The 16,101-nt window shown below is 45.3% G+C and overlaps 1 protein-coding gene across 4 annotated transcripts in view; it reads right to left on the bottom strand.

Annotated features, from left to right (window-relative positions):
- LOC122550137 (uncharacterized) overlaps positions 1–15,825 on the bottom strand; it is an 82,362-nt gene extending 66,537 nt beyond the window's left edge. Inside the window, exons 1-3 of one of the 4 annotated variants that reach the window (XM_087987583.1) lie at positions 15,494–15,824; positions 2,534–2,688; positions 2,266–2,425 (exon numbers count right to left, since the gene is read on the bottom strand). In XM_087987583.1, coding sequence (XP_087843709.1) covers positions 2,266–2,425; positions 2,534–2,581 — 208 coding nt within the window. In that variant the 5' untranslated portion in view covers positions 2,582–2,688; positions 15,494–15,824. Of the gene's footprint in view, positions 1–2,265; positions 2,426–2,533; positions 2,689–15,493 lie in introns of all 4 variants that reach the window. The other 3 variants (XM_043690776.2, XM_087987585.1, XM_043690777.2) reach the window with 3 other exon arrangements.
- Between the last annotated feature and the right edge of the window lie 276 nt (positions 15,826–16,101).

The following is a 16,101-nucleotide window of genomic DNA, read 5'->3' as shown; positions in this document are numbered from 1 at the left end:
CACCTCGAAAAGCCACATGCAGAATGGGAGAGAGATCTCTGCTACATACTGTTTTTCATTTGTGCTCTATGGTTTGTTCCTTCGGACGCACACTGAGACAAACATCAACTGCGCTTGGAGGACCATCAACTCGGTGAAAGGTGCTCTTTGATCTGGCAAAACTTGTTGGTCTTCCAGAGCCAGGAGTTGACCTTGACTGAGTGTTGCAGACTGGCACATTCCAAGGTCCAGGACTATGTGCTGAGGGACGCAATGAAGCTTGGGGCAGCTGCCGCCAAGGAGCAGTGAGGAAAAACCAGTGTCTGTGGTCTTTCTGCTGAAGTTACATTTGTGACTTTGTGTGTGTATACATTTTTTAAAGAATAAGGTATATTTTGAAATTAACGAAAAAAGGGAAAAAAAATCATCGCAGTCAATGAATAGGTGCATTCGCTGTCAAAGTTTAGAATTGATCAGTTGAGTTAAATACCAGAGGACAACTATAGTTTAAATGGTAGCCCAGTACCATTACAGCTGATCCTCTGCCTTAACTCCACATTTCTATCCACTCCCCCTATTCCTGGATTCACTAAGAGACAGAAAACTGTGTCTCAATCTTAACGGTATTCACCGATGGAGCATCACAATCGTTGGGGAAGAAAATTCTGAAGATTCACAACCCTCTGAGTTAAGAAATTACTCATAAGTGGATGGCCCTTAAGTGCCTTGAGATCTATGTACCCCAGCCAGAGGGAAACAACCTCTCAGTGTCAACCCTCCCAAACCCCTTTTCTGTTTTTTAGTTTGTGTTTTGAAAGTTTGCACTTTGCAAGAGGAAATAGTTCCAAGCTGTGATCATTCCATCTGCACCGTGGTCAATGAACCCCAGGTGAGTCAGGAATCCCAGCAATCTGTGTGGTTATTATGATATCAATGCCCAACCATTTAGACATAACTTGTGATAGCTTCAATTTATTATCACCAGGATCCATAATCTTTTTCAGTGTCCACACATGTTATTCTCTTTCCATTTTATTAACATTCTCCTCCTGGGTTAATTCACTTCAGAATTTAAAACTAAAACCGCCAATTCAACCTATCTGGTTCATTCATTTAGGGAAGGAAATCTGTCGTCCTTACCCAGTCTGACCCACATGCGAGTCCAGGCCCACGGCAATACGGCTGCCTCTCAACTGCCCTCTGAACTGGCCCGAACAAACCAATATAACAAGCGTGTAGTGCAGATGAAAATGGCTGCAGCCACAGCCAGAGCGAGTGGAATAGGTGTTACATTTTGTGAGGGGAGGGGGACTTCAATTCTGGGGGATGTGAGACCTTTCAGAGAAACACATCAATGGCATAGATTCCTGCCCGGTACAGGTGAAAGACCCCTGTGAATGCTATATGTTTTGTGAATGTCAGGTGTTAACCTACTGACCGGAGTCCAAATCCCACCCCCCCCGATCCATAGCCTGCTCGCTTCACACCATGACCCATCAAACATTGCATCCTGTTAAAGATGGTTAGGCTCTGGACCTTCAATGTAAAAATTATGGCTAGACAAACATTCCCAAACACACCAGATGTAGAAAAATAAACATATATTTCCAAATGTGATAACATATTTACAGTACATGCCACCTGTGTGCCCTCAGAAGATGGTCTTCTCTCCCTCTTTCACACCATGTCCTGGGATGAAGGGAGCCTGCTCTACAATGGGGCCTGTTGGTTTCGGAGCTAATGTTGGGTGGTATTTGTGTCTGGATGGCCCAGACTTGTTAAGTGTGTCCTGCCCTGAGGGAGGTGCACCCCTCTTTGAATTGATCTCCCACGGTGGGGGGCTGAGGGTCACTAGCAGCGAGAAGCTGAAAGGTTGAGCCAACTCGCGAGTGTTCTGAGAGGAAACATCAGAGGGTTCCTCTTCTGTCTCGATACCTACTGTCTATGCCCTATCAGAGGAGTGAGCTTCAGAACCTCCGTATCCTGCAGACGTGGAGACTCTTTTGACCTGGTTCTCCATGGAAGTTGCCAACATGGAAGAAGCAAAATGCTTACATGCCAGAGGCAGCTGGTCCCCTAACCCATTGCTGCCTGACTGCAGCATCAGGTTGCTCAGTGCTAGTCCTGTATCTACTCGTTCAGGCCAACAAAATGGCGACTGGTGATACCCGGGCCTGAGCAGGCGCCTGGCCTCCAGCTCTCCTCAGAGTGTATGCGTTCCTTCCTCCTGTGGGGGTGTGGCACTGAGGTGCCCACCAGCCCCTGACTCTAATCTAGATAACGTACCCATCGAGGTGTCAGCGTCTGAGCTGAGGGAGGGCTGCAGGAGGCAGCCTGGCCGACACTTCCTCTGTGACATCCGTGCCCTCTTCCTCAGAGGTGGGGGTGGGGATGTCTTGAGGGGCCATCCTCTTGACTGCGGAGAACACGGTGATGTCACTGGGACCTGCAGGAGACAAAGCAGAGAAGGCATCTTGGACACAGGGTAGACGTTCTGAGATGTGAGGAACACACTCAGAGTGATGGTGACTGGACAGTAAACAACGCTTCTTACTTGGTTGCCTAGACACGGATGTTTCTGCACCTCCACAGGACTGTTCATCGCTGGCGAGAGCCAAGGTCCTCTCCTTGTTGGGGCTGGAGGACCCAAATTACGGGCACTCCAGCACCCGTCCTGGCTCTTTCAGCACAATTATAGGATGGTTTCGCCTGGAATGAGAGCAAGGGAGTGATTGAGCAGCGGAGAGGTGGTGGTGCAACTGTCACTACTGGGTTAGATGGGGTAGTGTTGTTGGGGTTTGTGGTGGGTGAGAGTAAGTGGGGGAAGATGATGCATGGAGAAGTGAGAGTGGCAAGCCCTCAGCATTGGTGCGAGCGGACACAGTTGGAGGGAGAGAAGAGTGGGTCTGAGACCGATATTTAAAACTTAAATAAAGGCAATTGTGAAAGGACGAAAACACGAACATGAACCGGCAAATTAGAATCATAGAGTCACTAGTGTTGAAACGGGTCATTTGGACGATCAAGTCAATGCTCCAACCAGCATCCCACCAAGATTCACCCCACTACTCTATCCCTGTAACCCTGCATTTCCCATGGCTAATCCACCTAGCTGGATTAGCCTTGGACTTCACCAGTTTCTTCATCCCCCCTCCCCCTACCTTGTCTCAGCCGAATCCCCCCAACCCGGCACCGCCTTCCTGACCTGCAGTCTTCTTCTTGACCTCTCCGCCTCCATCCTACTCCGACCTATCACCCTCACCTTGACCTCTTTCCACCTATCACATTTCCAACGCCCCTCCTCCAAGTCCCTCCTCCCTACCTTTTATCTTCTCCTGCTGAACACTCTCTGCTCATTCCTGAAGAAAGGCCTGTGCCCGAAACGTCGAATCTCCTGTTCCCTGGATGCTGCCTGGCCTGCTGTGCTGTTCCAGCAATAAAGTTTCAACTTTAATCCACCTAGCTGGCCCATCACTGGATATTATGGCTGAAAATGTGTTGCTGGAAAAGCGCAGCAGGTCAGGCAGCATCCAGGGAACAGGAGAATTGACGTTTTGGGCATAAGCCCTTCTTCAGGAAGTTTATGCCCGAAACGTCGATTCTCCTGTTCCCTGGATGCTGCCTGACCTGCTGCGCTTTTCCAGCAACACATTTTCAGCTCTGATCTCCAGCACCTGCAGACCTCACTTTTCCCATCACTGGATATTATGGGCAATTCAGCATGGCCAATTCACCTAACCTGCCCATTTTTGGACCGTGGAGGGAAATCAGAGGACTCAGAGGAAATCCACGCAGACACGGGGAGAATGTGCAAACTCCACACAGACAGTCGTCCAAGGTTGGAATCAAACCCCGGTCCGTTGCCACCCCTTAAGATTAGGTTAAGATTAATGTCAATACCGTTGCAGTGGCTGACAAATGGAATGTTTCAGAATACACAGAATAGTTGCTTTCCACTGAAAAAGAAAAATTCTAAGAGGAGAAACCACTGTTAAAATTAAAGGTAGCAAATTTAAAGAAAATGTACATAATTATGCAAAGGTGAGTTACAGAATAGAAAATTGTTGTTTTTTAGTAATGGTGGAAACAAGCTCACGTTAGAGCCCAGTATGAAGGTGAAGTTGCCCACAGATTGATTTAGGCTCCATTTATTTGCTGGTGAGAGGGTTGGAATCAGTGACCAGGAAATCTACTGGGTTTTTTTATTCATTAATGGGATGAGGGTGTCACTGGCTAGGTCAGCATTTATTGGCCATCTCTAATTGCCCAAAGAGCAGTTTAAGAATCAACCACATCGCTGTGGGTCCAGACCAGACAAGGATGGCAGTTTCCTTCCCTAAAGGTCATTAATGAACCAGATGGGTTTTTCCGTTTCATGGTCATCATTAGACTCTTCAGTGCAGATTTCTTTTTGAATTCAAATTCTACCATCTGCATTGGCAAGATTTGAACACAGGTCCCCAGAAATCCACCTGGGTCTCCGGAGCAACAGTCCAGCAATAATACCACTAGGCTATCACCTATCCACCAGATAGCAACCGTTATCCTAACATCTGAACAGAGAAAACTTCTGTTTGTGCATTACTGAATACTGGACAGCTTGACAATTTAGCCAAGGAATGGGAAGAATAGCATGCAAGGTAGTGTGGGATCTATAATGATATATAATTACTGTCAAATCAAGAGATAATTAACATGATACATTTTTTAAATGTCTTCTTTTGATGTGGACATTGCTGGCAGGGACAGAATTTATGGTGATGGTGAGTTGCTGAGAAATCTGATTGTATTATAGAGTGCATTCTATAAATGTCTTGATATATGTATACTGTTATAGCTTTCTCCCACTAATGTACATTCTATACAGTACATTTTCTTCAGAGAAAAGAGATCAAGATTATAAATCATTCTTTCCTACTGCTTCTGACATTTTCTCACAAACAGTAACATGAAAGGGTTAACACCAATTTCCAAAAATCCCTTCACATCTCTCTGTGATATTTTGTGGCAAGTTCCTGCTATTCACAAGGAGTCATCTCCTGACAGAGTTATTGATGGATTGGGTCTTGGCTATTCACAGTCTCCTATATATCCTGTAGCAACACCCCCTTCCCCCATCACACTGCTCCCTGAGATTGGAGCTGCAGATCACGTAAGTTTTATAGTAATTCCCATCACAATGCAGAACTAGTTGAACCAGAGGAAGCCAATGAGCTTCAACCAGCTCCTCCTGATCTACTTCCATTTACCAGGGTTTAACTATGAGTTATGATTAATAATATAATGACCCTGCCTATGACCTATTAAGGGAAGGCAATGGCCTAGTTGCATTATCGCTAGGCTATTAGTCAAGAGACCCAGGTAATGTTCTGGGGACCAGGGTTCAAATCCTGCCATGGCAGATGGTGGAATTGAAGTCCAATGGTGATCATAAACCATTGTTGAATGTCGGAAAACCCCATCTGGTTCACTAATGCCCTTTAGGGAAGGAAACTGCCATCCTTTCCTGGTCTGGTCGACATGTGACTACAATGTGGACATGGGCAATAAATGCTGGCCTGGTCAGAGAAGGTCAGATCCTGTGAATGCATGCACCTTCTACCCCCCATAAAGTGTAACTCTCCTCTGACATGACGATACAGGAGAAATGCAGGAAGGATGTTCCCAATGACTAGAGGATCCAGAATCGAGGTGGGGATAGGTCTCACAGTTTAAGGATATAGGGTAGGCCGTTTATGAGTGAGTTGAGGAGTCTGTGAGACTCTCTCCCACAGAGAGCAGTTGAGGCCAAAACATCGAATGGTTTTAAGAAGGAGTTAGATATAGTTCTTAGGGCTCAAGGGATCAAAGGATCTGAGGAGAAAACGGGAACAGGGCCCTGAGTTGGATGGTCAGCCTTGATCATACTGGATGGCAGAGCAGGCTCAAAGGGCCAAATGTCCTACTCCTGTTCCTATTTGCTCTGTGTCTGTGTTGGTTCTAACCACAGCTCAGTCACTCTGACGCACCACAACCCATTCATCCATCATCTCCATTAGCTCCTCAATTTTCCAATCTACTGATGTCCTTGTCCCTCCTGCAGTGAATTTGCTTCTTTCTTCTTGAGTGAGAAGATAGAGTGAGACAAGCAGGAGGGAGGTTTTCCTGCCTGATTACATTGTTCTCAGCTCATTACATAGTCGATACCAAACTGTTATGGGCAGCAAGCTCAGCGCCACTTGCCTGGTCTCAGCTGCCTGACTCAGGGGGGCCTGGCCAGGTCTCACGCCCCCCCGCCCCCATCGTCTTAACACTTAGCAACCACCAAAGCTGGGCCACAATTGTCTGGAAGTTCTCAACGGCTGACCGACATGCAGAGGCTTCACCCCAACATGCGAAGAAATTCTTCGGAGAATGGCGCTTTGGTAATGATGCTCACTGGCACAAACACAGTTAGCCAAATGACCTCATTCTGCACAACACAGCAATTCTGTGCTATCACTACATGTGGTGGCGGCGTTGTGTGTGTGTGTGTGTGTGTGTGTGTGTTGTGTGTGAACAAGGAGGGAGCATCTTGTGAATTGGGGTGGGGGAGGAGGTGATAGAGGGAAGACAGGAGGGTGGTGGGAATGAGACGTGGAGGGTCAGGATGTTGCAACCATCGTGGGGCAGCCTGCATTTACCAATTGGCACTCGCTGGCCTCTCAACTTTGTGGTTTCTTCAGGAAGAATGGGGAGAAAGTGGATGTGGGAAAACAAGGTTAGAATGCCTTTAGTGTTTAGCGCTGACATTTAATTTGATCTGCTCCTGGGCCTGCAAAAGATCTAAACTCAAGTTAACTGCAGCACTGCAAGTTTGCCAAACAAATCCTGTGGTCTTGGTTCTGGGCACTGATCCATATTTAATAGGGCAGATCACAGCACACTGCTGTAACACTGACTACGTAACAATGCTCACAATCACTGGAGCCGAACCAGCACACATTTCAGCCTCAGGTGTTGGGCCAATAGGTAACCTCACACCCACGACAGGACAATATAATGAAGCCAATTTTTTTAAAAACATTGATTTCAGAAGCTTGAAGGAATCGCAGTGATTGCAAGAGAACCAAAGACCAACAAGTGAGCAATCAGTCCACCAAGCTCAACTAAACTCCCAGCTCCAATCAACAGGAGATTGAGTGGGTCTGTGTACATGTGCACGTGCGCGCGTGTGTGTGTGTGCTTCCCCATTTATCTGTGTGTACCCTTCTCTCTCTGTGTGTATGTATTTATCAGTCTGTGTGTGCATCTGTGCATGTGTCTGTGCCTGAGTGTGCCTGTCTGTCTGAGTGCCTACATTTCTGCTTTTCACTAATTTTGAAATACAAGAATAAAGCATTCAGCAAGATGACGATATGGATGCCTGAGGGTTCAAAGTAGACTTCTCAGCAGGTAACATTCTCACTACGGAGTCAGAGGAATGAGGATTTCATGAGTTCCAGAGATCAAAGCATGCAATCCAGGTCTATACCCGTTCACACACTGCTGATGGAGTGCTGCACTGTCAAAGGGGCTTTTTTATGGATGAGATGTGAAACTGGAAAACCGTCTGCCCCCTCAAGTGGATGTAAAGTGTGAAGAAGGTTGGGGGTTCTCCCTGAAGAAGGGCTCATGCCCGAAACGTCGATTCTCCTGCTCTTTGGATGCTGCCTGACCTGCTGCGCTTTTCCAGCAACACATTTTCAGCTCGGTTCTCCCTGGAGCCAATATTTATACTTTAACCCATGTCATTGAAAACAGATAACCTGATCATTGGTCATGGTGTGACAGCTTATTGTGCACAAACTGACTTCTACATTACAACACTGAACACACTTAAAGTATCTCACTGGATGCAAAGTGCTTGTGCAACCTTTGGTTGTGAAAGGTGTTACATAAATGCAAATCATTCATTTTCACTTTTTACACATGCACATCCAGGCAAGGTCACTGAATTTGAACAGTACAAGAATTTCAAAGAATCATACAGTACAGAAGAGGCCCTTCGGCCCGTCAGATTCTTAACTTACTTTAGAATTGCTGCATGCTGAAAGATCAAGGACTGTGATCCTGTCCGCGAGTGAAAAACAAATCACATCATCAAATGTTTGACCAATCACAGTAATTAAATCTCTAGTGATAGAGAGCATTGGTCACCTCTTTCTGATCAACATTTATCCCAACACCAACAGATGAAACAGGTCATCGATGTTAATGGGAACGGAACAATGAATTGCCACATTTCCTACATTATAAGATTACTGAATCTTACCATGATGTGGAGGTGCCAGTATTGGACTGGGATGGACAAAGTTAAAAACCACACAACTCCAAGTTATATTTGGAAGTACTAGCTTTCGGAGTGCTGCTCCTTCATCAGATACCTGGTACGGGGTTAGGGTTTGAAGATGGCGTGGGCACCAGGAATCCTGGGAAGTCCTGGCAGTGATCTGTGGTGAGTGGGACAATGTGACACCTGATGAAGGAGCAGCGCTCTGAAAGCTAGTACTTCCAAATGAACCTGTTTCACTATAACCTGGTGTTGTGTGATTTTTAATTGAATCTTGCCAGACATCAGCAAATTGACAATTTTTGGCAGGTTTTACAGAAGATTTCTCTCCGCCAACCCCACCAAGTGATCTCTTCCCAAAACCCCCATGACTCAATCACTGTCCCCCACTCTTGTCACATTCTCCCACTCACCACAGATCACTGCCACGACTTCCCAGGATTTCTGGTGCCCACGCCATCTTTAAACCCTAGCCCCGTACCTGGTCACTCATTAGCAACCTGCAATTGGCCCAGACAGGTCGGGCAGAGTGGTATTCACACCCCGATTTGCAACGCGGGGAATCCAAAGGTTCTGTGGATTGGGGGTGGGGGGTAAAATGCGGCCTGTCGCTACGCACGGAGCATGCCCATGAGGTGCTGGTGTCTGGTGTCCATGATGGAGGACTAGAGGAGCAAGCTGCAGTCACCAGGCAATCGCTCTGACTTTCATCGTCAGGAACTGTCACTGCCTGGCTTCTGTCAGTAGGTGGAAGAATGGGAAACTGTGTCTGAACGAGGTGCGGGGACACAATAATGGGGATGTCAAGACAGCAGAGAGGCCTCACATTGCTCACGAGTGGGAATCCTGTCTCGTCATTCACCATTCAGTTGGAAAATAGAGGTTAATAAAATTATGAGAGGCATGGATACGATAAATAGACAAGGTCTTTGCCCTGAGGTGGGACAGTCCAGAACTAGAGGGCATAGGTTTAGGGTGAAAGGGGAAGGTTTTAAAAGGGACCTAAGGGGCAACTTTTTCACGCAGGGGGTGGTGTGTGTATGGAATGAGCTGTCAGCGGAAGTAGTGGAGGCTGGTACAATTACAACATTTAAAAGGCATCGGGATGGGTATATGAATAGGAAGGGTTTAGAGGGATATGGACCAAGTGCTGACAAATGAGACTAGATTAGGTTAGGATATGTGGTCGGCATTTGAACTGAAGGGTCTGTTTCCAGGCTGTACATCTCTATGACTCCAGATTATCTTGGGGATCATGTTCTATTGTAAACATGAGTATTAATCACTGAGCACACAGCATTTAAGAAAAGTGCACCGATCAGATATTTCCTGTATTGTGTAGTTTGTGAATGTTGGCAGTGTACGTGGTTTCTGTGCTACCCCTTTGGTGATCGTGCTTCATTGCAGATCCATGACATGTCTACAACTGTCTCTTCAGATCAAAACTCTAAAAGGAACCAAGTGGCCAACACAGAGCTGCCTTACACTCTCCAGGGATTCTGATCACTCAAGACCTCTCGGAGATAGATAATACAAGGAATCTACACACAAGGAGGGGGGGGGGGTCTTAGATCAGATTGGTGCTGGAAAAGCAGGCAGCATCCGAGGAACGGGAAAATCGATGTTTCAGGCAAAAGCCCTTCATCAGGAATAGAGGCAGGGAGCCTCCAGGGTGGAGAGATAAATGGGTGGGGGTGGGAGGTGGGGCTGGGGAGAAGGTTGCAAAGAGTACCAAAGGTGTATGGGGGGTGGGGATGGAGGTCATAGGTCAGAGAGGAGGGTGGGGGAAGGTAGCAAAGAGTACAATAGGTGTATGGGGGTGGGGATGGAGGTCATAGGTCAGAGAGGAGGGTGGGGGAAGGTAGCAAAGAGTACAATGGGTGAATGGGGGTGGGGATATTTAATGCCTCATTTGAACTGATGTCCTCAGTTTCAGTAGCAATGACTATGTATAAATCAAAAGCAACATATGCAGCCACTGAAAATCTGAAATAAAACTGAAAATGCCAAAAACATACTAGTGACCTGAACCAGTAATTCTCTTACTCGTCCAGGGATGCTGGACATTTGGAGCATTTTGTGCTTTAACTTCATTCCTAATATTAATTTATGGCTATTTCAAACATGCTCAATAACTGGACAGAGTTAACAAAAAAAACACTGGTTACAGAAAGAACATCTCCTTATTAAAAAACAATCTTATAGACCACAACTTTCCAGCGAGTTGGAGTATAAGAGTAGGGAAGTCTTACTGCAACAATGTACAGTGTACAAGGTGCTGGTGAGACCATGTTTGGAATACCATGGGCTGTTTTAGTTCCCTTACTTAAGGACAGATATCATTTCAATGGAGGCAGTTCAGAGAAGATTCACAAGGATGATCTCCAACATGGAGGAATTATCTTATAAGCAAGGGTCAGACAGATTAGGGCTATATTCACTGGAGTTTAATACAATGAGAGGTGGTTTCATTGAAACATATAGGAATCGTGGGCGGCACGGTGGCACAGTGGTTAGCACTGCTGCCTCGCAGCGCCAGAGACCCGGGTTCAATTCCCACCTCAGGCGACTGACTGTGTGGAGTTTGCACGTTCTCCCCGTGTCTGCGTGGGTTTCCTCCGGGTGCTCCGGTTTCCTCCCACAATCCAAAGATGTGCAGGTCAGGTGAATTGGCCATGCTAAATTGCCTGTAGTGTTAGGTAAGGGGCAAATGTAGGTGTATGGGTGGCAGGTCGGTGTGGACTTGTTGGGCCAAAGGGCCTGTTTCCACACTGTAATGTAATCTAATCTAATCTAATCTTAAGAGACTCGACATGGTAAATGGTGAGGATGTTTCCAGTCATGGGAGAGTCTAGGGCATAGCGTCAAAATAAAGGGATGCCAATTTAAGGCTAAGAAGAGGAGGAATTTCTTCTCTCAGAGGGTTGTGAGTCTTTGGAACTCCTTGCCACAGAGAGCTGGAGGGGCAGAGTCCTTGTGCATATTTAAGACTGAGTTAGAGAGATTCTTGATCAGTCGGGGAATCAAGGGTTACAGGAAAAGGGCAGGAACGTGGATGTTGGAGCAACCATGATCCTAGTGAATGTGTAGCAGGCTTGAGGGGCTGAATAGCCTTCTCCTGTTCTTTTTTTTTAAATGGTCTTCATATGGTTCTATAAATGAATTTCATAAACATTAGCCCATCTGGTCACAAGTATAACAGTCTATTCAGTAAACATGTACATTAAATATGATGGCATATCTTTTAATGGCATCATCACATAATTTCATTATGTGCTAATCTGTAAACAAGTCTATTGATTCTGGCAATGCACGTTAATTGTCTCTGACCTAATAATGTCATAAGCCTAGGATTAGTTCAGTCAATGCATCACCATAGTCTGTAAACTCTAATTGGTCAATTGAATCATTTTTAATTATAATTTGAGATTTACAAGATAATCTGAAAACATATCAAATGGCCACTAAATATGGCACTTACTCAATAGACTGACACCAATTTCATAATGAACACCTTGTTTGCAATGAATATCTAAAAGTTGACTGGCATGTCCTTTATCCTCACATCATTGTGAAAAATTGTCAATAAAAATGAATTTTGATTTGACTTAGCATTAGCAACACAAGTATTGTCTAGCTTCAATTGCCTTTCAAGGGGGGAGGTGTATTTTTTTGTCCACAATGAACATGCAGTGCATCCAATGTTAATAACAGACTGGCTTACAACTTATTACCATGATAATTACAGATAGGGCACTAAAGACTCAGAATACAAATGGTATAATCGTTATGGAATGGAGACTCACAGGCCGGAGAAATGCCAATAATCAATCATGGCGCTGTATCACGTTAGTTGATCTTGGTTAGACAGGTATACTAGCACTATAGTTGATCTCAGTATTCTCATGTAGTGGAAAACAGGAATAAAAAGATGCAACTGGCTAGAATTTCCAATCTTGATTATTGCATTACATACTGCCAGATATTCTTCAAAGTTAAACCAACAAGCAAAGAAATGGTGTCAAATCTGATGCCTTTGCAGTTGAATAGCCTTCTGACACACACTTCCTAGATTCACCACGAGAGTGTAAATCAGAATAAATCACCATAAAGCACTTGCAGGAGCTGAGCATTTTTAGGATAGGTAGCTGGAAAATTGGAGTAGGCGTTTGATTTTTGCAGAGGTGCAATGAGAAAATTTGCAGGCCTTCCAGCTATAGTACTGTTAGCCTGGAGGCTGCATAAAGTCCCTCAGACTGTACCCGACATTGTGGATATCAAGAGAAGTGAAATCATATTAAGTGAAATCATTTTAAGAAGTTGAATTTTATTGCACTTTTAATATTCAATTCAAATTATTTTCTGATGTACCTTTTTTAGAAATTTTATGAATAAAATGTAATTTTGGAAATAGAATTCTTTGACAGGTCATGGTAGCAACAAGGGCCCTTCCCGTTAAGTTCTTCTTGAATACCTGGAGTCTCATCCCCTCTCTACATTACCCTCGAGCCAGCCACGGACAGAACTTCATCCACCTCCGTTTGAATTGTGCTTTTTCAAATCAGGTCTGGAAGAGAATGTGATGGCTTTTAAAGTTAAATATCCCACAACACCAGATCAGTCCAACAGGTTTAATTGGAAGCATAGCTTTTGGAGCGTCACTTCTTCACCAGGTGGTTGTGGAGTACACAATTGTAAGACGCAGAATTTATAGAGAAAGTTTACAGTGTGATGTAACTGAAATTATATATTGAAAAAGACCTGGATTGTTTGCTAAGTCCCTCATCTTTTAGAATGACCAAGTTGGCGCTATACAACTGAAACCAACATGGTCATTCTAAAAGATGAGAGACTTAACAAACAATCCAGGTCTTTTTCAATATATAATTTCAGTTACATCACACTGTAAGCTTTTTCTATAAATTCTGTGCCTTACAATCTTATTCTCCACAACCACCTGATGAAGGAGCAGTGCTCTGAAAGCTAGTGCTTCCAAATAAACCTGTTGGACTATAACCTGGTGTTGTGTGATTTTTTAACTTTGTACACCCCAGTCCAACACCGGCATCTCCAAATCATGATGGTTTTTGTTGCAATCCTAGCAGTTTCTGGGATTCAGGGCCCTGCGCAGTACAAACCACTCTCAGGAACAAATATTCTTTGGTCTGCCCAAAACCTGTTAGTACTCCACTGAAAAGAGCTCTTGACAACTCCGTGATGCAGACTTGCACATTCCCAGGTCCAAGACTACTTGAAGCAGCAATTGCACAGGCTCAATGGGGAAAATCCATTTAATAAGGACCATTTTCCATAGTTTAACAAGGGAGTGGATATTGTGTAAAAGACCACTTGGGCTGAGTCTAGGACATGGAATTTGTATTGTAAATATAAAATACAACTGTGCGTATAATGAGTCACCTCAGGGTATTTCACACCATTTTGAAAATAAATCAATCTCAATTGCACTTTATGTATAGTCAACTTGAATGTTTATGAATAATGTACATTTTTGGAAATCGAAATTGTTTGACTTGAACTGAGTCCTGAAAATATACCCTGTAAATGGGTCTGTAATGCTGCAATAATGTATTGAAATAAACTGATCTGTTTTAAACTGTATATATTGTTAAATCTCAACTGTGGCATGATGCACATTGACAAATTCTATGAATAAAGTACAATTTTGGAGAAGAAAATTATAAATATTAATCTGAAGGCTCTCTCTTTTAATCTATCAGCCCCGTCGTCAGAAGTTTGCTGAGCTCGGCTCCCAGTGAGACAAGGAAAAGCAGAATTCTCAATGAACCATCTCAGCTGGTGCAGTATTTGAACCCACAGCATCAACATTATTAAGCACCATGCTCTAACAAATTGAACTAGCTGGTCCAACTTCATGATACATAGCATACAACGCAAATGGAATAGATCAGTGAATTTTTCACTCAACTTTGCATAGCCAAGTGACAAGCAACACTGACCTTTCAACAGTGGGGTAAACAAGTCTGGAGGTCAGTCAATCTACAAATAACACCAGGTTATAGTCCCACAGGTTTATTTGGAAGTACAAGCTGTCGGTAGCTACCTGACGAAGGAACAGCGTTCCAAAATCTTGTACTTCCAAATAAACCTGTGAGACTATAAGCTATTTTGTAATTTTTAACTTTGTCCACCCCTTCTCAACACTGGCACCTCCACATTAAATCTACAAAATAAGTCAGGTTTTATATTAGATAAGTCAAACACACATGGTGAAGTCAGAAAATTAAGACTGTCCAAAATTATCCCTTGGCAGAAGTGGGTACTGCTGATGCTGGAGATTAGAGTGGTGCTGGAAAAGCACAGATCAGGCAGCATCTGAGCAGCAGGAAAATTGACATTTCATGCAAAAGCCTTTCATCAGGAGTGAGGCCTTTTTCCTGATGATTGGCCTCACTCCTGATGAAGGGCTTTTGCCCGAAATGTCAATTTTCCTGCTCCTCAGATGCTGCCTGACCTGATGTGCTTTTCCAGCACCACTCTAATCTTGACCAAAATTACCCCTTGCCAGCCAGCGTAAAAAAGTCATTGGAGAGAGTGGTAATTTAATCTGAGGGTCACCATGCCCCAGGCAAGGAGATAGAGAATCCTTCATGGTAACCTTAGCAAGTGAACCAACACTACTGGGCATCGCACACTGTATCGCAAACCAACCTCCGTGCCAATCGAGCTAACTGGCAACACACCACATCAAACATGCTCACATCAGCCCACAGTTCCAAAAGCCATGAATGTTAAGATTACAAAATGAAAGGAACATTTGTTTAAAAATCAGCATTTCTTTAAACTTTCCCTGACGGCAAGGAAAAGGCCTGTGACCCTTATTGAGCAGATTGGGATGGTTCCCTGGTGCCAATCTGTGTGTGGAGCTGGTACAATGAGTTAGAGAGGGAGATGAAATAACAGCAAGGACGGTTCTATGCAGCTCCAAATAGTGCGGGAGGGTGGGGGCGGGTGAGGGGTCTGCCTTAAGTTGATGTCCACCATCAGGACGCGGGACGGCAGAGAGGGACACCCTCTGAGCGAGATGCTGGTACATTTGCAAACCATTGCGGCTCCCGGTGCAAGGTAGAGGAGAGAATGCATTCCCAGAGAGAGAAATAATAAAAGCGAAGGTTCAGAAAGACGAGGGACTTTGCTGAGGCGTCGGAGATTTTAGGGAGAAGGGGGTGGTGGAGATTTTCCTACCGGTGTTCAGAGCCGACAAGGAGCTGCTGTTGTCCCACGTTCGCATCCAGGGGTTGGAGTTGGAGCCGGCGCTATCGCTGAGGGATGGGCTGTTATCTCCAGCAGTGCTCTCCATCGCCGTCCCCTGGCTCCCACACTGACTCAGAGAGAGAGAGAGAGACTGTGAGCAGAGGTTAGATCCCGCCCGGTGTCGCCGTCACGGTGAACTGGGATGAACAGACACAGGCGTTAGCCATATTACTGGCTGTGATGATGTTGTTGTTGTCGGGCGGGGACTCCGGAGCCCGGGGGGGAGGGGAGAGAGGGACTGACCGGGCAACACTCACACACTCCCAGAGCCTGGCTCAGGGCAACACACACATACACACTCACAGAGCCTGGCTCAGGGCAACACACACATACACACTCACAGAGCCTGGCTCAGGGCAACACACACTCCCAGAGCCTGGCTCAGGGCAACACACACATACACACTCACAGAGCCTGGGTCAGGGCAACACACACTCCCAGAGCCTGGCTCAGGGCAACACACACTCCCAGAGCCTGGCTCAGGGCAGCACACACACACACACAAACACAGAGCCTGGTTCAGGGCAGCACAGACACAC

Source organism: Chiloscyllium plagiosum, unplaced genomic scaffold, assembly GCF_037043375.1.
Source record: "Chiloscyllium plagiosum isolate Xiang-an unplaced genomic scaffold, Cpla_swu_hap1 HiC_scaffold_5, whole genome shotgun sequence".
In the NCBI taxonomy this organism is placed as follows: Eukaryota; Metazoa; Chordata; class Chondrichthyes; order Orectolobiformes; family Hemiscylliidae; genus Chiloscyllium; species Chiloscyllium plagiosum.
This window is presented reverse-complemented; position numbering and strand designations above follow the sequence as displayed.